The sequence below is a fragment of the Muntiacus reevesi genome, chromosome 3, assembly GCF_963930625.1.
Source record: "Muntiacus reevesi chromosome 3, mMunRee1.1, whole genome shotgun sequence".
NCBI lineage: Eukaryota > Metazoa > Chordata > Mammalia > Artiodactyla > Cervidae > Muntiacus > Muntiacus reevesi.
Genome location: NC_089251.1, coordinates 165,066,054 through 165,092,408, shown reverse-complemented (window position 1 = coordinate 165,092,408; position 26,355 = coordinate 165,066,054). Strand labels below are relative to the sequence as shown.

General features: G+C 44.3%; 2 protein-coding genes across 6 annotated transcripts in view; one reads left to right on the top strand and one right to left on the bottom strand.

The window, feature by feature from the left end:
* Positions 1-12,989, top strand: part of SYNJ2 (synaptojanin 2) — a 98,943-nt gene extending 85,954 nt beyond the window's left edge. For both annotated transcript variants that reach the window (XM_065931054.1, XM_065931055.1), the window contains 6 exons: positions 33-206; positions 2,802-2,936; positions 4,403-4,515; positions 5,628-5,736; positions 7,575-7,726; positions 9,284-12,989. In XM_065931054.1, coding sequence (XP_065787126.1) covers positions 33-206; positions 2,802-2,936; positions 4,403-4,515; positions 5,628-5,736; positions 7,575-7,726; positions 9,284-10,027 — 1,427 coding nt within the window. In that variant the 3' untranslated portion in view covers positions 10,028-12,989. The remainder of the gene's footprint in view (positions 1-32; positions 207-2,801; positions 2,937-4,402; positions 4,516-5,627; positions 5,737-7,574; positions 7,727-9,283) is intronic.
* Positions 12,990-17,447: 4,458 nt separating this feature from the next.
* The window catches only part of SERAC1 (serine active site containing 1), a 55,664-nt gene continuing 46,756 nt past the window's right edge, over positions 17,448-26,355 (bottom strand). For all 4 annotated transcript variants that reach the window (XM_065931050.1, XM_065931052.1, XM_065931051.1 and 1 more), the window contains 4 exons: positions 25,157-25,254; positions 23,773-23,955; positions 22,267-22,410; positions 17,448-20,583 (listed from right to left, as the gene is read on the bottom strand). In XM_065931050.1, the coding sequence (XP_065787122.1) occupies positions 20,447-20,583; positions 22,267-22,410; positions 23,773-23,955; positions 25,157-25,254 (562 nt within the window). In that variant the 3' untranslated portion in view covers positions 17,448-20,446. The remainder of the gene's footprint in view (positions 20,584-22,266; positions 22,411-23,772; positions 23,956-25,156; positions 25,255-26,355) is intronic.

Here is a 26,355-nt window from a genome sequence, read left to right as displayed (position 1 = left end):
CTAATGTTCGCTGTGACACTTCCTTCCCCAAGGGGATATTCTCGAAGACGACGAAGACTATCTGGCGGATGAGCTGAGTCAGCCTGTGGTCTCAGACAGTGATCCAGGGGGAGACGAGGTCTCCGATGCCCCCGGCTCTGCCTCCGCGGCCCCTCCCAGCAGGTCACCGGCACTCGCCAAGAAGCAGCAGCGTCCGACCTACAAAGGTAGCATGGACCTTCCTTTTCTAAATCGCCTCTGGTGCAGCGTTCCCTTGCTCAGCAGCTGGGCGTCACGTGAAGCCACCATCCAGTGTGCTTGGCCCATGAACAGAGGGGTAAAATGAGTCATAACAAGAGGTGGACACTGGGCTCCGGGAAGGCAGTTGCCACCACACTGATTTCCTCTAGTGATTTCATTTTTTTCCAACAACTGGTACCCCTCTAACACACCAGATTCATGACCATTCAGTTCAGTTCAGTCGCTCAGTCATGTCCAATTCTGCAACCCCATGGACTGCAGCATGCCAGCCCTCCCTGTCCATCACCAACTCCCGGAGCTTGCTCAAACTCATGTCCATCGAGTTGGTGATGCCATCCAACCATCTCATCCTCTGTCGTCCCCTTCTCCTCCCACCTGCAATCTTTCCCAGCATTAGGGTCTTTTCCAATGAGTCAGTTTCTTCTGTTTAAATTGGCATGGCTCTGAACTGGTTTTACATTTGTGATTCCCGTTCCCCCCCCACTCCAAGACTTTTATGATTCAGTCCCATGAGACACATACTCACCATCAATGTCCTGAGTTGCTGGTGTCTGGTTATATTTGTGTATTATACAGTAATTTTACATCTTAACATCATTATCTCATTTTAGACTCGAGAGGGACTGAAAGTCATTGGGATCGAACTGCTGGTCCCTAGAGGATTAGAGGGGTTCACATTTTGCATCAAACTCTTCAGCTCCGTTTCAGCCACAGCCACCAGTGTCTTCCAGTGGTTGGACGTTGTGTCTCCTTGTTGGAGGGGAGCAGGTGCAGGGACTTAGCTGTATGTCAGGAGCCTTTGAGCTGTGGCTGAGAACAAAGAAGAGGGGTGACGTTAGATGCTTCCCAGGAGGTACAGAGACCACCCTCAAGCCCCTTTGACTGTATTTGGTCCCAAAGCCAGTCAATAAACTGGCTGCATTGAGGAGCTTAACAGACTGCTGAGGCCTGATGAGCTGCCACATTATAGAGATGTGGGTCTGGCAGGTGTGGCTGGGACCCGGGAAACCTGGCGATGCAGGGAGCCCCCAGGTGACTCGGATGTGTGTGAGACTGCTGCCCTATTCAGAGGCAACAGCTTTCTTCAGCGAGTCAAGGTGCTTCTATACCCTGCACGTCCTGAGCGCTCCTGCCCTGGAGCGGAAGTGGCTGAAGGGATGTGCTCTTGAGACAGGAAGTGGTCCTCTTCTCCAGGGTGGCCGTCATTCAGGCATCCTTTGGACGGCAGAGCAGGTGTGTGGCTTTTGAATGAAGACCTAATAGAGCAGCTTGGGGTTCTGACATGTGGGCAGACTCGCCCCCTGCTGGACATGGAAGGAACATCTTGATGCTTTAAGGCCCTCAGTCCAGTTGCTGTCATGCCTGACTCTGCGACCCCATGGACTGCAGCACGCCAGGTTTCCCTGTCCTTCACTCTCTCCTGGAGTTTGCTCAAACTCATGTGCCTTGAGTCAGTGATGCCATCCAACCATCTCATCCTCTGTCGTTCCCTTCTCCTGCCTTCGATCTTTCCCAGCATCAGGGTCTTTTCCAGTGAGTTGGAAAAGGGCCCTCAGGCACTCCCTTTAGAAGAAGATATCCTGCCTCCCCCAACAGAGCTCACGAGATGCACCTCGCTTTTAGAGTTGAGGGATGGGAGGATGAGCCAGGATGAAATGAATCGGGGTGTGCTGTGGTGTGGAAGACACCTAAAACTGACCTGAATTTAAATGTAATAAGTGAAAAAAGTCGCTCAGTCGTGTCCGACTCTTTGCGACCCCATGGGAACAGTCCATGGAATTCTCCAGGCCAGAATACTGGAGGGGGGAGCCTTTCCCTTCTCCAGGGGATCTTCCCAACCAAGGATCGAACCCAGGTCTCCTGCATTGCAGGGAGATTCTTTACCCGCTGAGCCACAAGGGGAGCCCCAAATGTAATAAGTGCACATGTAATAAAAAAAACATAATCAGTCCCCTCCCCATGCCCCTGGCGAGTCAGGATGGCGGACGCTTGGGCAGTCGCTGGCGCGGGCTGTGGGATTTGGGGCTTGAGTGTGCAGGGATGCTCCATGCGCACCAGTGGATGGCAGGCTGTCCCGCCGGCAGAGAAGTGAAAACATTCTCAATGCCAGAACTGTCACTGCCCCTGTTTCAGAGTGGGGAATGGAAAATGAGGGGCTCTGGGGTCTTTCCTGGTGGTCCAGTGGTTGAGACTCTAGGCTCCCAGTGCAGAGGGTGCAGGTTCGATCCCTGGCCAAGGCGCTGAGATTCCACATGCTACACAGCACACCCTAAAAAAAAGAAAAACGGAGGGGCTCTGTTTTCAGCCATCATTCCGTGGAAGTCTTGTGGATTATTTGGGAAGGAAGTGCGCCTACACTTTAAAATACTTCGGTGTCTCTCGCGTGTGTGTGGACACCACACCTTGTCCACGGCTCACCGAGCATTCCAAGCAGGCATTGGGTGCCCTCTATCCCCTCCTCCCCACACCAGCAGAAAGGGCCCCTTCAAGCTGTCCTGCAGGAGGGGTCCCTGCAGACCGGAGTCTGACTGCCCTGACTCACGCCCCACCGTGTCCTCCAGATGATGCTGACCTGGTGGAGTTAAAGCAGGAGCTGGAAGCAGTTGGGGACTTCCGCCACCGCTCTCCAAGCAGGTCTCTGTCGGTTCCCAGTCGGCCTCGGCCACCTCACCCTCCGCAGAGGCCCCCCCCTCCAAGTAAGACTCCGCTTGCTTTCCACTCACCACGATGCCTGCTGGGAATAACCGCGCCCTTCCTACCTGCTGAGCGAATGGCTCTAAAATCCGGCTGTTGGGTTTTCACAGCACTTTCTCCCCTCCTCGGGCTCCTCTTCATCTTAAATCCTTGGCGAGTTTGGTATCAGAGATCGCTTTATGTCTTGCGGGCAAATCAAAACAGCCCTTCCTAAAGCTGCTCTTCGCCTTCCTGTGGCTGTGCTTTGGCTTGAAGCTGCTTTCAATTTGAAACCTTATGGGTTGGAGAACGGAGGCCACAAACAAGCTGGGGACATTTGGAGCTCCTTCTCCCCCCTACCCCCAACGGCATCTCTCAGCATCTTCTCTCCTGGAGCACCACCCACCCTCTCTCTGCTCACGAGGACTCGAGTAAGCCCAGGTGCCCTGACCTGGAAGGTGGCCATGCACACACCTCTAAGCAGGCACCACTCCATCCGTGAGCCCGAGTCTGCTGAGATCGGCTTTTCCCAGTCCGGGTCTCAACATGGCACTTTTCTTCTTGTCTCCCCCAAAAAACAATGCTTTGCCCATAAAATACTCCTCAGTAATCGGAAATAAGGTTGTACCAGGCTTTTGATCAGTTTCTATTTACCTCCACTGTTTACTTCTCCCCTGCCATGACAGTAAAGATTTTCCTAAGCCATACTTTCAGAATTGGGTTCATCTTAGGTTACATCACAATAGTAATCAATGGCAAGTCAGAAACACATGACTTGTTAAGCGTATTTTTTACTTTTCAGAGTTCATGCTCAGAAAACAAAATATTGAATAAAAATAAAGTGATATCCTATATCATTGTGGAGGTTTACAAAAAGAGATAATAGAAACAGTAAAAAATTTAATTTCACTTACCTAGTGATGATAGTTGTTAACCAAAAGATTTCCATCTTTTTTCCAATTAGATATATCTATGTCTGTGCAAAATTTTAAATTTTTCTTAACAGAATTGGTATCCAATTTTTTTTTTGGTCATTTGTCTTTTCATCTAGTATTTGTATCACTAAATGTTCTAAATATGATTAATTAATGTCTAAGTGTTATTAAATATCATTTATTCTCCTCTTTTAGGAATATTTTTTTAAGACTTTGCCCATGAAACATCTTTAAAATTTGGTCCTAATAACAGTAGTGTGTTTTAAACCACTTAAAAATGATTGATTAGGTTTTATGTCAGATTTAACACCCCCCCTGCCCAGGATGTTAGATTAAAATTTTCATTCAAACACTGCTTCTCCAGTGAATCTACATTAATAGGCCCAAGTTATTAGAGAATCCAAAGATAGCCTCAGAAGCACCTCTGAATCGCTGAAGGCCATGGACGTACTCAGACTGTGACCGTGACCTTGCTCTCAGCTGGCTGGGAATTTTGTGTTGAAGCAGCTGTGACTTCACTGAGATGGAGTCTCTGCCCTCCTTGGTTTTTACAGCTGGTTTCATGGTGAAAAAATCAGCCTCGGATGCCTCCATCTCCTCCAGCACTCATGGGCAGTACTCAATTTTGCAGACAGCAAAACTCCTGCCAGGAGCCCCTCAGCAACCGGTGAGTTCTCCTTTCTCAGATCAGAGCGAAACGGGCCAGCTTTTCAAACCCATGAGATCTGCGCCATGGTCCATGCATAGCCCCTAACATTATGCCGGGTCATCTCTTTCCAGTGAATACATAGATTTCTGTCTCTAACTCCCTGCCTATCCACCACTCACCCCCAAACCCTATAACTTACTACCAGGTCCTTTATAGGGTTTTTAATGGTCGTTCAGAGTATGAGAGAGAAAATCACATTTGATGAAAACTCCCAACCGCCCCTTCATGGAGGGACTGTTGGTTTCCAGACATACCTGCTTCTCTCCCTTCTGACGCTTGCCTTTGACCTTGGTGTACAGAGCAGGGGCTAGTAGAAGGGGAAATATGAGAAGTTCAGATCAGTTGTCTTGAGAGAAGAGACTTAAAAAGAGATCTAAATAATGCAGTAGGGATGCTGGTAATAATAACAATAGGACTTTAGAGGCAGGGCATTCTAGAGGGTGGTGTTGAGCTCTAAAGAAGACTGTGGGTGAAGGTCAGTGGACTAGAGGTGAGGAAGGAGGGTGGTGCCGTTGGGGGCCGGGTGGAAGGGAGAGTGAGGAGAGCTGGGCCAGCTGATGGGCACGGCCATGCTCACAGAAGGAGTAGGGGGCTGACTTGACCTCGGTGGGTTACAGTGATGAAGGCAGGTCCTCAAAGGCAACCCAGAGGTGGAGGTTAAGAGGTAGAACAGTTAAGAAGTAGAATCAGCACTTTTGAGAAACATCTGGAAAGTGCTGAGGTACTCATTGGACCTTGGAAGGAGTGACTTCTGAATAATCTTTCTTGCTTTTACCTGGTTATCGAAATAAAGATAGAGGATGGTTGGTCCACCTTGCACAATCCTAGAACCACCCAGTTTGGGAGACCAACGTCATCTAAATGTCATTGCATCCCTCCCCTCTGGTATTCGAGTGCTCCAGGGGAAAGAGACTTGAGGGATGCAGCTTAGATGGGAGTTGTGCCTTCATCGCTGATGGAGCTCTGTCAACCTCATGCTCACATATGGATCCATAAGCAGAGGTCTCTCCGGGTGAGGCTGTTTTCCCACTTGTGCTAATATGTGTTTCTTCCTGATTTTTGTCCTCAAGCCCAAAGCAAGGACTGGGATAAGTAAGCCTTATAACGTCAAGCAGATCAAAACGACCAATGCTCAGGAGGCGGAAGCAGCCATCCGATGTCTCCTGGAAGCCAGAGGAGGTAGGTGTTCCCCCGGGGCTGCTTCGAGATTCTGCTTTTCATCTCATATTCTTGCAGAAAGGGGCCTAGAAAAAAACAGAACTCTTTCTCTGGAGGCAGTATTCAGTAAAAGTATCCTTTAGCAACATTTTATAAAATTCATCTATGAAGATTTATCGTCCATTTAGAACTACATATTTAAAATTCAGTAAGTATCAATAGATAAAAATAATCCCAAGATTATTAAGGAGCATTTAAGGGAGAGATGGAAATAAATGAAAATGAGTTTTAGAAGAGGTTCACGCTTGAGACGCTAACACATCCTGCCGGCTCTGTAGAAAGAGATGGTTAAGTAGGCGTTCTCCTTCAGGCAAAACATCTAGCTTTTTAATTACCAGCATCCCTAGATTCTTTACTGTCAGGCAGGGACCTCTTCTCTGCCATACTGCCTGTTCATTTTTTGTTGCTGTCACTTCACCTAACCCTTGTTAACCATGTTTTAACTTAGAACCTCCCCTATGCATCCAAAGTCATGACTAGCAACTTTGAGGGGTTTTTGGTTTGTTTGCTTTGACTTTATACTAGACTCTTTTTTGAAGAGGGGAAAGGATGCCCTCTGAAAAGCCATGTGCAGTTACAGTTGCCTGATTTGTTTTTAGTCTGGATATTTCATTGATTTGACATTCCCAAATAACATTTAAGGAGGGCATGGATTAAGAGGAGGAGAAACATTGTTGCATGATAACACCATGGTTTCTTTTTATTTAAAAAAAAAAAAAATTCATCATACGGATGAAACAACCCAAGTGTCCATCAGCTAATGGACTGTCTTCCACCTGGCCTCCAACAGCACCTCCCTCCTTCCTCACCTCTAGTCCATTAGACCTTCACCCATAGTCTTCTTCAGAGCTCAATGCCACCCTCTAGAATGCCCCACCTCTAAAATCCTATTGCTATTATCACCAGCATCCCTACTGCATTCTTTAGGCCCCACTAGATCTCTTTTTAGCCTCTTCTCTCAAGACAACTGACCTGAACTTCTCATACTCCCCCCTTCTATCAGCCCCTGCTCTAGACTCCAAGGTCAAATGGATAAAATGGAGCATATCCATCCCATGGAATATTATTCAGCCATAAAAAAGAATGGAGTGCTAACACATGCTCTCTCATGGGTGAATCATGAAAATACTGTGCTGAGTGAAAGAAAATGGACCCAAAAGGCCATGTGTTGTGTGATTCCATTTATGTGAACTGTCCAGAATAGTCAGATCTATACAGAGAGAAAATTATAGTGGTTTTCAGGGGCGAGAGGAGAGGAGGGACTGGACAGTGACTGCTATGGAAACATGTGGGGTCTCTTTTTGGGGTGATGAAGACGTTCTGGGGATGAAATGGTGATAATGGTTGTACAACTTTGTGACTATAACCATAAAGTATAATCCTTTAAAAAGGGTAGATTTTATGGTATGTGAATTAGATTATAGTCAAGATTTTTTTTTCCAAGTCTATAGATGTGGAAGGTGGGGGAGGTTTGAGGTTTGAACTCTACCCCGTGTTGCAACTTAATGTTTTCCTTCTCATGGGCCCTGCTGAGATTTCAAGGAGTTCTACATCATCTCCCCTGAGCAACATGGGGACACATTAAACTTTGCACCTGATCTTAGGGTCTCATTGATTCGCCCCTACACAGACCCCCAGATCACCATCACTCAGGGATGGTGAGTGTGAGGAGCTGGGGCCAAACCTAGCTGCTTGGTCCTGACAACCCTCAGAGATTTAGATCAAAGGGAAATACATTGCCTTATCCTTCGAATAATGCCTCGTCCTTTACGCCTTTACCACGCCATTCCATGTTTCAGGAGTCCCAGGAGAAGCCCTAAATACTCCAGCCTTAAGGGACCAGGGATCTTCCAAACCAGAGTCCACAGCAGGGCTGGCGCCTCTTCTGCCCCGTCGGCCTGCCCCCAGGGTTCCTGCCATCAAGAAGCCAACCTTGAGGAGGACAGGAAAGGTAAGGACCTGGTCGTGTAAGCCTGTAGCTCTTGGGCTGCTCAGATGTCTCCTTAGATAAGAAGTATGTCTCCGACTGGTCTCTTTATACACGTTCACGACTCCCAGCCACAGCCCCATCCTTGAGGAACATGCCCGGCAATTGCTTTCTCCTCCTCATCTCTGCTCCTTCTTGGCTCTTGCTGAGCAGAAACATTGGGAATTTCTCACCAAGACAGGAACAGCTTGGAGGTATCATTCTGTCCAGATGTTCCATTTCCGTTCCCAAACCAAACCAGCATGGGATGCTGTATTCCACGTGTCCCAGTAATTCCCATTTGTGTGTGGTCTGTGTCCTATCCCCACAGTTCACATGTCTGATCTTATGTGCATCGGAGAAACAGTCACCGTCTCCAGATGGGCCTTGTTTGACAAGCGCTTGTGTGGCCATGGATCCTGGAGGCGCGACAGCTTTTCTTGCCACTTTTCTTGCAGATTGTTTTCTGCTCTCGCTCCCAAGCTTCTCAGCCTTGCTTGCTGCTTCAGAGACATGAGTTTGTCAGGACAGTAGCAGCCCAAAGACTGGCACCTCTAGAGACATCTGGATCTTCCGTTTGAGACAGTGTGCCAGTCACGGACACTCGGTAATCCTTGGCCGGTCGTTACAGAATGGCTGCTTGTCCACCTGGAGAAAGTGTGAGCGTGGCTTGGGCGCCTGGTTCTTCCAGAGCTGGCTTTGTGTTTTCTGGGTTGCTTTGCTGTTCCACGTCTGCTTATTCATCCGCCCATTTTCCATGCCTCCTTGCACTTACAGACTTCTTTCCTCGGCCTCTTCTCTGTCCTCACTTTGGCTTTTCAAGGCCAGAGGTAGAAATGGGTTCGTTTTCCTCACCAGCTGCACAGGAGCTGCAGTAAAAGGCTGTCAGAGAACAGGTTGCTTTTTTGCAGCTGGTTTATCTGAAGAACCAGTGGCAATACTGAAATGCTGATGTTTAAGCTACCGACAGCTTAAACATGTCGGTACATGTACATGTCTGTACAAAAGCTCCCTGTGGTCTCATGCAGTTGTTTCCTTTGTGGTCCGTTAGAACCGAGGAAGGGAAGTTCCTGTGTGAAATTTGCCTTTCTTCTCTCTTTAAATAGCAAAGCTTCAAGGAGCCAGTATACCCTTCAGTGAGTCCTTCAATTAGCTTAACATAAGCTACTTCACTGAATCATCAAAGCTGCGGCCTCCAGGAAGAGTTTTCAGAGAGGTTCGCTGTTTAATAAAGGAAGAATATAATCCTGTTTCCTAGGTAACAGAGAAACTTGTTTCAGATTATTCCCTGTGGTGGATTTAAAGCTTGCACTCATACTTCGTGGGACCTGCTGTTGCTCCTTGATGCCTGTGTGTTTCTCTCCCATGCTCTTTCGTGCCTGATGACACCCCCGCATCCCAGACATTCTCAGATCCTGAATTTGCTAGAATGTCCGTGTGGCCCCATCTCTGCTCCCCCAGCAGACATCATCTGTGTGCTGATCGGTTCCCAGTTCCCTGGGCGGGCTACTTACTGACGCTCTTTGTTGTACCTTTTCTCAGCCCGCGTCACCGGAAGAACAGCTTGGGCATCAGGCCGTCCATTTTACAGTCGGGCCCCCAGAGTCTAGCCCTGACACCCCTCCACTAGCGACAGCCCCTCCGGTTCCCAAGCCGAGAACCCTTCAGCTGCGGAAAGGTGCCGCCAGGAAGCCCGCTTCTGATGAGGCTCCGCCCACAACCACCCCGCCCACCCCGGAGGCCCCGCCCATGGCCACCCCGCCCACTCCGGAGGCCCCGCCCCTCGTGCCGCAGGTGCCCCCGCGCAGGAAGAAGTCGGCGCCAGCGGCCTTCCACCTACAGGCGCTGCAGAGCAGCTGCCAGCTTCTCCAGGGGCTCCCCTGCAGCGACGGTCCCCCCACAGCCCCACCTGCCGGGGGTCCGCTGTCTCCACAGCCGGCTTTCCTGGGCGTTTCATCATCACCTGCAAGCCCCGAGGCTGATGGCACCACGGACAGAAAATCAGTGGGTGCCCCTCTTCTCGGTGACTATCAGGATCCCTTCTGGAGCCTCCTCCACCACCCTAACCTGTTGAATAATTCCTGGCTTTCCAAGAGCTCCGATCCCCCAGACTCGGGGGCCGGGAACCTCGGAAGGGTGCACTCAGCCCCTCTGCAAATCAGTGCCTCACCAGCCCAGGAGCCGCCCCCGGAGCACAGACCAAAAGACGTCGGTTCCTGGGTGACAATCAGCGACAAGGACAAGAGAACGGTGCTGCAGGTGTTTGACCCGCTGGCGAAAACCTGACGGGGAAACCCACCGCCGCTCCTCCGCAGGATGCCTGCCTCCTTCCCTCCGCTCCACTTTACAGGGGGCAGGCCCACTGCCCTCAGCCCCACCTGGAAAGAGACATTAGTTAAAGGCACACAGAAAAACATGGTTACTCCTGTGAAGTTTACAAAACTTGTGTCTCTTACTCGATACGATTATTACTCAGCCACCAAGATATGTTTTATTGCAGACTTGTGCATGTTCCGTCTCCTCTCAGGGTATGAGAAACCTCCGGGTAGATTCAGCCTGTGGATTTTAGGAAAGGAAACCTAGCCCCTAATGCCCAGGAAGCTCCTTCCCACTGAATTTTAAATGATTGTTTAATTTATGTGTGTATGTGGTGTGGTTTTTAGAAAAATATTGTTTGCAGTTTACAGATTTGGAATAACTCTTTGGTGACCCTCTGAAGGTTGATGCATACAGGATTACATTAGAAGGTGGCTGGGAACATTGAGAGCTGGGCCTGGCCAACACCAGGTTAAAAAAAAAAAATACCAGAGTAGGAAGCAGCAAATAGGTTCACCGAAAGACAAGACTATACATTCCCAACAGCCGTTGTGTTTATTTATGTATGTGTATATTAACCACGATGGTGTGCAAGTCTTCAGGGAGTTGGTGGCATTCCCTGCTACGGTTCTGGATCATATACCATTAGGTTCACCGGAGCTCCAGCTGGCTAGAGCCTCCTGTCCCGTGTCTTAGACTTTGCATGTCCCATAAATTGCTGCAATCCTAAGCTCTGGTGTGCTACTGATTTTTCACATTCTCTATTCCCTATTGAATAAAACCTCATGGGCTTCTTTTCCCCCTTATTTTCCATATCTGGTAAAAGCACAGATTGTGAAAACTCATACTGGCACGTAATATTGAGTCTCATCATCATAATTTGAAGAATATTTGTTTTAGTCTGGTCTACCTGACTGTGGTTTCAGGAAGGAAACCACCATATGTCCCCAAGTATAAGAAACCACAGGATATCCTGAGTTAACTTATCATCTACATTTTATTAGGGTTTTTTTTTCCTCCTATACATTTCCAGCACCACCTCTGAACTATTCAGTTCAGTTCAGTTCAATCACTCAGTTGTGTCCAACTCTTTGTGACCCCATGGACTGCAGCACACCAGGCTACCCTGTCCGTCACCAACTCCTGGAGCTTGCTCAAACTCATGTCCATTGAGTCGGTGATGCCATCCAACCATCTCATCCTCTGTTGCCCCCTCCCTTCTCCTGCCTTCAGTCTTTCTTATTCAGTCATCTAGAAAGACATTGCCTTGCTGCTTTACATTTCTAAAAGAATGTTAGGAGGCCTGGAAGTCTTTGGGAACAGACTTCATAATTTTGCTGATAAGAAATTGACTGGCAAGATCATAGTGTGCCACATACCATGTTTAGACATCTTTCATGTCATAGAATCAAAAATCAATGGACCAGGGAATTCCTGTATTCAGAGTTAATGGTTTTGCTGTTGTTGTTGCAGTAATCATCTTGCCAGGGGAAATGCCACTCTCCTACTAATCAAACCTCTGGGGTTTCAAAATTAACTTTCATCGCCACTATCAAGATACAGTACAGATTATTTAAGTCTGGCTATATCTCATTTCACCTGAAAACTAAGAAAAAGATACTAGTGAGCCATGGAGATAAGCAGATAATGTGAGTAGTTAACTCGGTCATAAAAAAATGGTGTTTTTAGCCTTAGCTGATTAGGACACCTTCTCTAGCACTTATCTCCTTTATATCATTTTTACATCTCTAAGAAGTGTAAGAAGTAAACATGATCATTGAAAGCTGGGAGGAGAGAGGCCGCAGGATAGGGGATAGGCTTTGGAAAAAGGTAAATCGTTTGCAGATTTCACATTGCTTTTAAAGGGTACAGTTGAGAATAGAATTAAAGATTTCTTAATTCAAATACTGTTTTCTCTATAACCTCTTTCCTGCTAAAAAGGAGGTGAATATGAAGGCATATCTCTGTATTAAGTCAGAATAAGCATGGGTGGGGGGCAGTAAGCACCACAAAAGTTGCTTCTAGGGCTTAATTTTCAGGTTTCTTCTTTGTTTTAGACAGCAAATAGCCAATAAACGGTACTGAGAACAGAACTTCATTTAAGATAGGTATTCATCACACATACAAAGAATCTGACAGTAAGCATTAACACACTTGTATTGAGGCAGGTCGAAGGAAAAATTATAAGTAGTTTAACATGAAATGAATACTATTTGATAATGGCTGTTCAGATTTAATGAATAACAGAGACTGGGTTTTGAGTTGATAATATGTAAGGTTCTCACACTCACATTCTCTTAAAAAGTGACAATTGGAATTGTCTTATTTTTTAAATCATTGCTTAACAGTTGGTATCTTTCCTAGGCTGGCAGTGGAATTGGTTGAATAATCTTGACAGTGAGCAGCTGGCATCCTGGGGATTTCATTCTGGGGTTTTTATTTTTAATCTTTCTTTGATGCTCCCACACCAGCCTTCTTATTGTGGCCTTGCAGTTTATTTCATTACTGTTCTGTAAGGTGTTACTGTTCACCGCAGAGTATTTTAGGCACAGACTTTATAATTTGGCATTGTCTCCCTGAACCCAATTAAATTCCTTTTTACAACATAATCTTCCCAAACTTCTTGCCTATTTAAAAAAAAATTGTTCCAGTAAATTACTGAAACTGGGACATCTGCCCAAGTGACTCCTGTGAAAGGTTAAAGTTGTTGAAGTTCAAGACACTTAAAATTCTCCTGACCTGTGTATAAGTAATAAGCAAGGTAATGTATAAAAACATTTCTTTTGTAATAAAGTAATTCTATTAAAAAGGAAAGGTGCAAAAATTGCTTACTGAATCTTACTGGATGACTAGCAATGAATAAAAACTCTTTATTTGAAGTGATAATTTGTACTGAAATTGTAAAAAACACCTATTAAATGTTTTGTCTTTTTAAAAAAAAATGTTTGGCTTTGTTCTTTTCAGATATGAAGAGAAGCTTGGGGTATCTTCGGCTAGCCTTTTATTCTGACTGAAATGTGATTATTAGTTATTCCTCTGAGTTTCTGTTTCATTTTTCAACCATCAAACTAAGTTAAAGCAGCATAAACGTAATAACTTGGTTAAGAATTTATGAGTTGAATGCTGCTGGCAGGGCTTACTGCCAGGTCATTAATAACTTTATGCTATAATATTGAGAGATGCTAGGATTCATGTTCTATAGGATCTTATAGCAAACTTAGACTACTGAAGTGATTTGAGTCCATTATTTCATGGAGACAGGTGAAAGTAGTCTTCCAGTTCTGTCTAGGTTTGTTTTTAACTAATTAATACATGAAATTTAGGTCATAAATGTTCTCTCATGCCTTTCAGGAATAAGAATATACTGACAATCTCCACATATTAAAGATGCCTAGTCCTTCGTGACCAGTAAGTACTGTATTGAATCTGAGTGCCTGGGACTTGGATGGGGAGGAAAGAAACCCGTTACAGTACCTTCCTTACCCAAGGTTGTAGACTGAAACTCATTCTCATACAAGGCAAGCTATTTGCACCTGTATAATCAGCTCTGTCTCCATGAGATAGGAGAATACAAATGAGAGAATGATTAATTGTGAGCAGAGGGCCAGGGGAGATTTGACAGAATGAGGATTAAGAATTTGATATGTAGCGAGGTAGATTTCTGTACATGGAAAGAATGAGCGAATGGGAAAGAATGTCAGAGCACCTTAAATGACAGTTTAGGATTTTATTCTATTTTTAGGATTTTTATCTATTTATGTGGATAATAGAAGTAGTGGGCAGTAAAAATACCTAAATAAATCTGAGTGTTGGCATGCTTAAGATTACAGGCTTTGCCTGGGCTAATAGCAGTGCTTCAAAGCATCTGGAACATCATTTATAAATGGTGTGAGGTAGGGGGTCCGACATGCTCCTGAGGGGTAGTTACCCTATGCCATTTGTTAAATAACCATCACTTTCACTTTCTTAATTGGGTTTCTCAAGATGTTATCCAATTTTGTTGACATTTTCAAATAACAGCATTGGTATTTCCTGTTTTTTATTTTTATGTCATTTTTTAAAACATTTTTAATGAATTTTAACTTAAAATCTTTAATTTGCACACTTCTCTAGTTTTGTTATTTTCCTAATTTCTTAATTAAAGCTCATACTGGGTTTTGTTATTTTTTGGCCTTGCTTAACAATAGACATTAAAAGTTATATATTTTTACCGATTGTAGCTTTAACTGCACCCTACACACATTGGCATGAAAAAGTCTCATTTTCATTAATTTCTAGATTGCAATTCGCTTTTTTTAAAAGAAGAATTATGCTTCCTTTATTTTTTTTTTCTTTTGTTTCTTTTATTTTTATTTATGGCTTTTCTGGGTCTTTGTTGCTGTGCAGGCTTTTTTCTAGCTGTGGAAAGCAGGGGCTCCTCTCTAGTTGTGGCTTGTGGATTTGTGTTTGCAGAAGCTTCTGTTGTGGCGCGCAGGCTCTAGGGCACGCAGGCTTCACTCAGTGAGGCACATGGGCTCAGCAGCATGACTCCCAGGCTCCAGAACACAGGCTTAATAGTTGTGGTGCATGGGCTGAGCTGCTCCATCTTTCCAACCCAAGGATCAAACCCACGTCTCTTGCATTAGCAGGTGGATTCTTTACCACTGAGCCACCAGAGAAGCCCTGTAATTTGCTTTTATTTTCTCTTTGGTTCAAGGGAGACTGTGCGGTTTTCCAGTAGTTAAGAGTTTGTTTGGCACTGTAAAATTGTTTCCTCCTAGTTTTATTGGATTATGACCTGAGAATATGGCCTAGGTAAACATCTACCGTTTGTCATTGTATATGCATGCATGTGTGCTCCGTCATGCTGATTCTTTGCAACCCCGAAGACTGCAGCCTGCCAGTCTCCTCTGTCCATGGAATTCTCTAGGCAAAAATACTGGAATGGGTTGCCATTTCCTACTCCAGGATATCTTTCCCATTCATGGATCAACCCCGCATCTCTTGCATTGGCAGGCGATTTTTTTTACCACTGAGCCACCTGGGAAGCCCATGTCAGTGTTAAGTATCAAGCTTAATTTACCTGAAATTAATCTAAGAGGATGGAACTAGAAGAACTGATGAGCAATATTCCATGAGCTCCTCCAGGTTTGAGCATGTTGGTCCATTACCTTGGTACCCATGTCAAGGGCAATTCAACTGAGCACAATTCTTTCTTTCCAACATCACTCTTTTCTAACATGAGGGCATTTTTTTGGTTTTTGGATTTTTGTTTGCATCTTAAAGTGCAGTATTTTCATTCCTTTTTTTTTGTTTGTTTGTTTGTATGCCAGGATTTAGTCAATAACCAAAGTTGGCAAAAGACACATCTAGGTCCCTATTCCCTGAGTTTATGTTGACTGTGTCTGCCTATTACCTTGTAGTTGAATGGTGACTAACCTATTATCTTCTAATTAATTTTCCTTCTGCATTCATTGTGGTTCTGCAGCCATTAAGCAAAACCTCTATTAAGAAGAATATTTTCATCCGTTTCTCTCCCATTCTTTAATGTGGTTTCTGCTTTATCCTGTAATTGTCTTGATTGGGTTTCCAATTTGTTTCTGATTCTCTTTTTTCCCTGTTGATCACTCTTTGTGTTCCAGGATTACATTTCCTTTTCTAATGGAATCTTCAGCCATCAGTATATATAAAACTTGGTTTGCTTTCTTAAGTATCATGCCATTTCATCTCATGTGTAATAAACTTCTTCCAGACAAACTTGCCCTGCTAAATGGGGGATGAACTCTCCTGAGTCTCTTCCCCATGTTATCTGAAGCTGCGTCCTGTTCATCCCTGCTTGATGTTACTGCTCATCCCCTCTTCTTTTATCTGGGTGTGGGAAGGGGCAAGGGTTACCCCCACAGTACCCCTGGGGAGAGCCTTGTACTATCTTTGTTTAAAGATCTGGCCTCTCCCACTTCTTTTGAGGATTTGTTAATGGTATCCTGGGACTCACTTCCCTGGACTCTTATCCTAGTCCTATGTTGTTGTCGTCCACTCGCTCAGTTGTGTCTGACTCTCTGCAACCCCACAAACTGCAGCTCAGCAGGCTTCCCTGTCCTTCACCGTCTCCTGGAGCTTGCTCAGACTCAAGTCCGTTGAGTCGGTGATGCCATCCAACCATCTCATCCTCTGTTGCCCGCTTCTCCTCCTGCCTTCAATCTTTCCCATCAGGGTCTTTTCCAATGAGTGGACTCTGAGCATCAGGTGGCCAAAGTATTGGAACTTAATAATCCCATGAGGGCTTCAGAAAACAAAGCCTGGCTGATTCTGCCTGCCCCATCACCCACATTTACATGTCCAATTATAGATGTTTCCAACCTCAAGGTTTATTCCTTAACTTTGCTCAAGACCGCCTTCCTCTTTTTTTCTACAAAATAGAGAACTGTTATCACAATTCTCAAGACTGTATTAATCTTGAGGTCAACCTTCTTCCCTATTATCACTTATTTTTTCCTAGCTACCATTTTTCAAAGTTTATGACAGGTTTTAGTCCTTTCATTTATTTTAGTTGCTGTTGAATTATTTTCTACTTTTCCTTTTTTCTTCTCCCTCCTAAAGCTATTGAGGGAGAGAAATTCTAAGATCAGCTTGGAAGTCCTAGACTACCCACTACTGGGATGTTTTGTTAGTTTTTAATGTTTTAAACGTTCTATGAAAACACTGCAATGCGCATGCATAGGTTTTAAAATAAAACCTGGGCTTAACCTTTGCTCTCAGTAGCTCTGAGACTTTGGGCCAGTTTTATGACTATTTTAATGCTGAGTTTTCCTATCTAAAATATGGCTAAATAAAGCTACCTTGTATTCTTATATAAGGGGCTTCCCAAGTGGCTCAGTGGTATAGAATCTGCCTGCCAATAAAGGAGATGCAGGTTCAATCCCTGGGTCAGGAAGATCCCCTAGAGAAGGGAATGGCTACCTACTCCAGTATTCTTGCTTGAGAAACCCCATGGACAGAGGAGTCTGGCAGGCTACAGTCCATGAGGTCACAGAGGTAGACACAACTGAGCACACATTCTTATATAAAGCCAACACTTGGTGCATAAGTATTCAAACATGTTCACTGAATTACAGTTCTATTTTATCACTAGGATGAGGAACCAATTAGGCCAAATGTGAAAATCAGAATCAGAGACTGGGCAATAGAAATGGAAAAGGATTCTGGGACCTTTGGAAGAGAGAGAGAGGACATCTGACAGTAATCCTATGTGGGGAGAAGTCAATTGAAAAAGGTCTTGCTTGAATGAAAAGTAATGAACTATCTGAAACAGGAACAGGAGAGATGGACTCGATGCAAAATAAACAATGAAATTCTTAAAAGCTTTCAAAATGTTAATTTTTTAATTAAAATTTAATTTATTGAACACATCTTTTTCATGGACATAATTTTTATACCAAATGTCAATAAAAACCAAACCAAACATTAACATATTAAATACTACAAAGATGTGAAAATTCAGGAGGGCATGCCTAAAACTCAAATTTTAGGAATTAGAAGTAATTTGAGGGGCATCATAAATTATGAACCAAGTTCAAGAGATACATTACTATATTACCGTGTCACCTTTCTCAACAGGAAGTCTGCCAGCACCCAACACCACGGGCGTGCCCCCTGAGCCGAGGGCCACGGCCTCCACTATATTCCGGCTGTCGGTGTAACCTTGGGTGAATGGTTGAGCCAGCATCGAGAAAGGTATCCTGATGCCCCATGAGCAGTCCCTCTGTGGTGACATTTACACACTGGAGTAAAGAAGGAATCAGTGCCCTCGACTTTTAGGGTTGACAATGAAACCAGAAAGAAGTGAAGGGGTTATAGATGAGCATAACTACTTTTTCATTGTCATCTGAATTGTATTTACAACTTGCTTAATGGCAACCGACTCCAGTACTCTTGCCTAAAAAATCCCATGGGCGGAGGAGCCTGGTGCAGGCTACTGTCCATGGGGTCACAAAGAGTCGGACATGACTGAGCAACTTCACTTTCTTTCTTTCAGTAGTCTGCTCTCTAACACACCTGTATTCTGTTTTATTTCCTTCTGGATGAGTCATTTAAAGTGACTTTCACATGAGGGGAAAGGTAGTAGAAAACTTCACCTGAAATCCTCTTCCAGAAAGGATATTTAAACAAGGCTGATTGAACTAGAATCATTTTATTGATGGCCTAAGTTTAAAACTGTTTCAAATGTGTATGTTTTCATACATTGTGTTCTTAAGAGTTTTTCAGGTGATGATTATTTAAAAAAATATTATTGACTTAAATCTCACAAGATTGAAGTAAATCTGTGTATATCATATCCACTTCATAAAAAGAATAAACAGAAATGGTGGCTTGCCTGAGAAACTATAGTAATTCAGAAGCTTTCTCTCCTAGACCTTATTTTTAAAGCACAGCTATAATAGCTATATCGAGATTTTATGAAGTGGAGTTTCATTCTGTTACTCCATGTTAATGAACAGATGTTCCAGTCATGGTTTATCTGCCATGGTTCATGGAAAACAGGAAAAAAAAAAAAAAGAACCAAACATACCTACACCTCTACCCTGTGATCCCATTAGCTAGTTTATTGCTGACAGCTAACCAGCACATTCTCTGCAGCAGGAAAATAAGTCAAGTCACTTGTTAGGTCGTTGCATAATTAAACAATTAGATGTTGTTAGGGTTTATGGATGACCCCAGTCTACCTTCAGATGCTGTACTTGTCTTTGACTATCCCATTCTACAAATGGTCATCATTTTCAAAATGGTAAACATAAGCTTAACATGACTTAGCAATTCCACTCCTAGTATATACCAAAGAGGATGTAAAACATCTCCACAAAAACACTTGTCCACGAATGTTCACAACAGCATTATTCATAATCGCCCCAACATAGAAAGGACCTAAATGTCCACCACCTGATGAATGGGTAAACAAATGTGGCACATCCAAGCAACAGAATATTATTTGCCATAAAAAACAACAAAATACTACATATATGCATGTTACATCATGGATGAGACTTAAAAACATGCTCAAAGAAAGAAGCTAGGGGCTCCCCCGGTAGTCCAGTGGCTAAGACACTGTGCTCCCATTGCAGGGGGCCCAGGTTCGATCCCTGGTCAGGGAACTAGATCCCACGTGTCTCAACTGAAGATGCTACGTACCACAACTAAAACAAATAAATAAACAAGTGTTAAAAAAAAAAAAAGAAGCTGGACATAGACAGTCACATAAGATTCCATTCCATTGTAAGATTCCATTTATATGAAATGTCCGTAATAGACAAATCCATAGAGACCAAAAGATTAGTGTTTATCAGGGGTTGGGGGGGACAGCAGAGGAAGACTGGTTGCTGGTGAGTATGGGGTTATTTGGGGGGATGATGAAATGTTCTGCAATTATATAGTGGTCATGGTTGCACAACTCTGTAACTACACCAAAAAGCCATGAGCTGTACATTTAAAACAGTGAATTTTATAGTATGTGAATTATTTTTCAATTATTTTTCAAAAAGTCATCAATATGATTTCCTATTTCTCACATGCTGGAGACAATTAATACCACTTCCAAATTAGCAAGAAGGAAAGGTATACTTTATTTTGCTAAAATGAATTTGAGAATCTTGATACTATTGCTAATACGTGTATTGGCTTAGACTAGTTTTATTTCACACTCTGATCAATAATGGATTTATTCTTCTTATCTGAGAAAAATTAAAAGTGTAGGGAGCTACAGTCGGGAAGGAATTATTATAGGCTAGAACTCTTTGTAAAAGAAAAATACTTGTTCTCAGCAATATGAAAATAAAAACTTACCAGGAACTGACCCATGGATCACACGAGGTACAACAAAGCCAACACATTAGACAAAGGTTTACACTGACAAGGTTTTAAAAATTTACAGCACATGGAAACCCAGACCCAAAACAGAGTCTTGAAGGTTCTAGTTCCTTCTCTCTCCACTTTAGGTTCCCTCCAAGAGGCATTTCTGTGCTAAGCTGGGGATGGCTCTCCCTGCAGAAGTTATCCGTGCTGCTCCCAGCATGAGCCGGGGACGGCCATAGACGGCAGAAGTCACAGGACACGTGCTCTGTAGCCATAGCAGCTTGCTCCCGATCACCAGGGACAATGCTGCACAAAATAAACTGGCATACAGGACGTTTTTGTTTTTTTTTTTTAACTCAAAACCGTCCGGTCTAGTCCTCCCTTCATTCTTGATTGCCACTTTTATGTTTTTGTTTTACAGAACAGTAGTCCGTTGCCTGCGGCATACTCCAAGACACCTGGATGCCCACAATGACTATGTCTGCATGATTGCGTAGAGCTTAAAAAAGAGAACAGCACGTTTCTTGCACTGTGTTCACTTATGAAAAGGGAAGAAGACGGCTGTCAGTTTTCCAGGTCTTTGGCTAATGCGTCACGGATGAACTGTAAGGTGCGCTGGTACAAAAAAGCATCCTTTTTCTTTGGCTTACAAATGTTCAGATGGTTAACATCCACAGGAATTAGATCTCCAAGGCCTAAATCTAAAGAAAACAGAAATGTCAATAAAGTCTAGGTAAAAATATAAGCTGCCCCCTGTCAACAAGGAAAGAGACCAGATGGGTAGATGTAAATGTCAAGTTGTTTGTGACAGTGATCTCTAAAAGATAAAGGAACTTAAAGTTTGACTCTAGCTAAACTGTATGTGCCTAATCATGAGAGGACAGAGCCTCAGGAGGTGCCATTATAATTCTATGCTCTTCTCATAAATTCTGCATGTGTGTGCATTGCCTGCTTCCTGATCTGATAGTGAACTGTGCCTGAGCACTGTCGTCTTCAAAACCTTTATACACTGCAGGCTATACTAAGGTATCCCACACTTCTGTGGACCACTTCTTTTTCTAGAGTTAATATGAGAAACTCGACAGTGCGCTCCCTTGTCCTGATGAAAAGAATGGGAACGTCTCACACAGAATCCTTTCTATACCCAGGCCCTCTATGCTCACTACCAGGGAAGATGACATGGCGCTTGGGAGACCTGGGTGAGTTTTTGATGTTTCAGCCTAGCCAAGCCCACCGAGATGGCAGCGCCAGGGGGTACTAGTGAGGCCAGCCTGGCGAGCAAGTGCAGGTGGAGGTTATGAAGGAAGACAGGCCAGCTGGTGACCCAGAAGAAGGGGTGGACAGAATTACAGCAAGGCTATGTCACTGCCAGCAGCTGGTCCACCATACTAATTCTGCTTTAAGCTTCCAAAGTCATCATAAAAGACCAAAAAAAAACAAAAACAAGGCACTGTCCTTTGAACTCTTCAGGTTCTTCAACCACCAGACAGCAACCCTTCCCCTCATGGCATATTACTTTAAGGTAAAGTCTCCTCAGGTTCCACTAGAGGGTACCAAGACTTTTTCATTTTACTTAGATAATAACTAACACAGCAGGACAGAAGGCCCAACGGCAGGTGCTCCGGATACGCTCCACGTCCGACTGCCCGGAGCCCCCAGTGCCACTTGACTCAGCCTCTGAGGGGATCAGAAAAGAGTCTGATGAGCAAACTCAAGAGGTAGCCGGATGAGGGGAAAGCATTTCAGGGCGTGGAGCGTCCACGCTGCTTACTATGCACAGAGGAACAGAGGAGGCCGCCAGGAGAACTGAGATTTGAGCCCTGCCGCAAGGAGCCTACACTGGCTGCAGGAGCAGGTACTGGCCATGTCCTCATCCCAGGAGCAGGAAGAGACTTAACACAGTTTTCGTCCTTTCAAATCTTTGTTGCTTGAATATTCCCCATGTGCCCTCCACTGATTGACTAAGCACCCACACCTGTAGTAGATTCAAAGATCCTGCAGGCGGCTATCAGTCTGGTAAATGAAATACTCCTTTTAATTGGGCTGATAGAAAAGTTCTGCATTCTTACCTGAAGGCAGCAGCTTTCAGTGTGGAAGCTAACACAGCGTTAGCCAGTTAACCCGTGCTGTCAGTTTTAATCAGTTAAATCAGTTTTAATCAGTTAAATTAATCAGTTAATTTAATCAGTTAAATCAAAGGGGGCCAGGAAAAGGCAAGGTTAAATGTTTGCCGAAAAATTTTCATCTGTGGCTTAACAGAGTAACAGAATCTAAATCTTCATAAAGCTGTCTTCTAAAACTGAGAAACTTAATCTAAAAGCTGACGTTTATGATGACCACCTACCAGGAATCTAAGGTCAAACAAGTTTCAGAAGAGTGAATACCTGCCGATTCCAGGGGCACCACGTGGAGTTTAATCATGCTCCCAATGTAGGTCGGTAGTGTTTCTACGAAACTCAGCACCTGGAAGTTTTTGTCTTTTGCAAACTCCAGAAAGTCATCCTGCAGTGTTTTAAGGGCGGGAGAATCTGTAGAATTATAGAGAACGAGAACGTGACAAGTCCTGTGTATCTAGTTCATAATAAAATGCAGCAACCTTACCAATTTGGGGAGGAAATTAGGGTTCTGATTCAAGGTAGTGGCTTATTTTCTCTACTTCCTAAGAAGCCATGAAGACAAGAGTAAAGGGCTAAAACCACCCGGGAACTGAGGAGCCGGCTGCAGCGGCAGCAGCTTCTCACGTTACCGGCTGCCAGGAAGTAGTGCCCGGGGCAGTGTGGCATGCAGGACGGAGGTCCCGCAGCGTGCCAGCTGACACGCCCACGTGCATCCTAAAGCACCTCTCACCAGCAGAGCCTGTGTGCAATCACAGAGCACCTGGCCCTGCCTGTCCCCCATCCTCGGATATGAAAGGGCACCCAAGAGGTGCCAGGTCTCAGAGGAAAGCCTGCCGCCGGAGAGAGACCCGGTGAGCCAACAGAAAACCTGAGTGCAGGAGACAGTTACAAAAAACTGGTATCTTTGGATGATTTCAAAAGAAAATGGATCACAGAAGAAAGAGCTGCTGGAAAATAAAATCTGACTGCAAAACAAAAAATAAAATTCACCAGAAGGTTTCAAGGTAAAGTCCAATAACTCTCCATAAAGCAGAAAAAAGAACATCTGAGCAAAATGACAATGGCATAATAAGGCTCAATCCAGGTGTCCCAAAATTCTGATTAGCAGGTGTTCCAGAGAGAGAAAAGATGCTCATTAACCCAAAATAAATATAGTGCTATATAGTTAATATGGTGAACATCTTTAAAGCTCATGTATATTTTAATAGTTGATTTTCCAAACCTGTGGGAAAAAATAGCTCATTGGTAATTTGGAATAATACTTAAAAGCAGAACATTATGTATCTTTAAAAATTGTAAATATTTAAGATAGTATTAAAATTGTTTTATTTCTTGAGAAAATAATGTGTGCTAAAAAAAAATTGCTAAGTCGCTTTAGTGATATCTGACTCTTTGAGACCCTAATGATCACAGCCCTTCAGGCTCCTCTGTCCATGAGATTCTCCAGGCAAGAACACTGGAGTGGGTTGTCATTTCCTTCTCTTGGGGATCTTTCTGATCCAGGGATCGAATCCGTGGTTCTTATGTCTCCTGCATTGGAAGGTGGGTTCTTTACTACTAGCACCACCTGAGAAAATAATGGCTAAGAAGAAAAAGGGACGGTATCAAAGAAAAATTAACCCCAAACTAAAAGTTTTCCATGATAGTCTAAACACAACTAATATAGAAACAGTCAAATGAGGTAATACAGTCAAGTTAGAAACTGTCTTCCTCCTTCTCCTGTATACCTGGTGTTAATACAATGCCAATTTCCTTTTGAAAGAAAGAAATTACCTTTGCTGAGCTCTTTGACTTCCAAAGAGGGAAACAGAAGATAGCGAATATTAACAGAGTATTCAGCCAGATGGGATCCATGATGAGGGACGCTATAAAAAATTATTCCTCTGGTATTGTTTATAATAGTACTCATTTCTGGCTTCTTCGAGGCTTCCAACAGCATCTTTTTGACAAGAAGACCTAGTCATAGAGAAGGAAAAGAAAAAATGTGTAAGCTAGTTTCCTTTGCTTCATTGTTTGTTTAAAAAAGGGAAACAAGAATACAGAAAGAGATGCTTTCTTTTAAAAAGTTGAAACAATCATTCTCTGTAGTCCAACAAGCAAGGCCTAAAAATATTAACACTTAGTCATGCTCCTAAGCCTCTAAAACATGTAGCACAAGGCTGCACACAGGTGAGATTCTAGAAATTGTTTGTAAGGCAGCTCTTACTTCACAGGATGCCCTCTCCCAGAGAAGAAGGTCGGGCATTGCACATTGAGTGCCCATCAAGGAGGTGAGTACGCACGGCCAGCCCCCCGCCCCACTAACCACCACTCCATTAAGACAGTACTAATATTAAAAGACACAGACTCTCATATCCTGGAGAAAACAAAGCTGCTGTGGGAGAAGACACCTTCTCTTCTGTCCTCCAACCTGGGCTTGCAGCTGACAGGGAAACCCAAGGTAACATGGATGGTAACAGGGGGCTCAGGATACGAAGTGTTAGGTCCACCTTTCTGCCCAAAGCCCAGGCGCAGAGCCAGCAACCCTGAGCATGTCATCAGATAAACTAGGCCAGGAGCGGCACAAAGGCCCTCTGCAAGGTGGATGTTGAAAATTTAATACTGGATTGGGGGAGAGGGTTGGGAGAAACAGGAGATGTAGCTAGCCAGCAAGCATGAGGGCCAAAGAGCCGAGCCCTGCGATCACACCGCCATCACGGGCTCCGGCCAGGGGAAAGCAGGCCTGAAGGGGGCTGGGGCTGTGGGCACCACAGCAATGACAGACTCTCAACGATGGCTGAGAAGCAGGGAAGAAATGGGGGGCTCTGGGACCAGCCATGCGTGCTGAGCGATATTTACAAGTTGGGCTTATACATGCCATGGACAGCTTCTGACATTTACTCATTATCACGCTTAATGCCTCATGAAACCATTAAGTGGCAAACTCATTTGCTTCTTTTTATTTTCTCATTTTCTTTTTATATGATCTGTTACTAGTCGTCCCTTTCTAGAAAAACAAATAGCATGGAAGGAGAGTAGTCATTTTAAACCTCCGAGCTATCGCCAGAAACATTAATTCAGGGGAAAAGGGGCTACCATTACATAGCCGCAGAAACTTCGCTTAGCTCGATGGCTGACAACTCACAGTGCTGGCTTGGCAACAGTGAAACACACTTACCTCCCATGCTGTGTGACACCCATATCACTGGCCTGTCCCCAACACCAGCAGCTCTGAGCTTCCTCAGAAGTTCGTTGCTCCTGAATGCGATGGACTTTCTGACAAAATGAGGACAGCAGGTATGACAGGACGCTGTCGCTCTCCTCCACCCCCAAATTTTGCTCTCCACTTTATAAAGCAAGATCCTTTGTTTACTGGACCAATTCTACAGGCTATGTTTCGGAGTCAGGCATACCTCCATTCTCTCGGGTTGATTTCTGCAGTTGCTTATTCCCCATTTCTAACTTAGTCACACTGGCATTAGTGGAAATATTTACTAAACAAGCACTGTTTAGGCATCTAACATGTATCTGGCAATTTTCAGGAATCAAACTGCACCCACCCCGCCCCCGCCTTAGACTGTGCGACCCCCTCTCGCTATGTGGCCTCACTGGAGACCACACAGTTCAGTGCAAGTTCACCTATGGAGTCAGCTCTCATTGCTGTTTAATTCTACTTGCATTTATGTTACAAACACTAAGTTTCCATCATTTTGGTTATATTTCTTAGAAACAGCACAAAGCTAATCAGAATCAAAGCATTCAAATACATATTTTCAAACTAGAAGGGAACTTTAAAGCTTTCTGGTCTAGCAGTTTTAAATTGTGTATCTGGAGAATCCTTTAAGTAAAGGTTTATGAGCACTCGTCTGAATTAAGTGGGGAGGGAGTCCTGTGGACTTGCCCACTGACCCCTAGGCACCATTCCTCCAGAACCTGGGTGGAGATCATTCAGAGATAACAGTTTGAGAACACTGATCAGAACAACTCCCTCCATTTGCAGATCAAACTTCCCAGACCAGTGAAATGACCTAAAGTGGCTGGTGAGTCAAAGGCAGAAGTGGCTACAGTCTGGCTCCTGAAGCCCAGAAGTCGCGTGCTGTCCCCTGCACCTACAGTTGGCACATACAACGTACAAGTGACAGAAGGAGCCTACACAGCCGGGCACCTCTCTCGGCTGCCTTTACGTGGTGTGCTCGGGAACACAAAAGCCAAAAGCCTCATGTTTATTTCCAGGAGTTAAGGAGACTGTGCTCTGAATCTGAGGTCCTTACTCAGTTCAGTTCAGTCACTCAGTCATATCCGACTCTTTGCGACCCCATGGACTGCAGCATGACAGGCTTCCCTGTCCATTACCAACTCCTGGAGCCTGCTTAAACT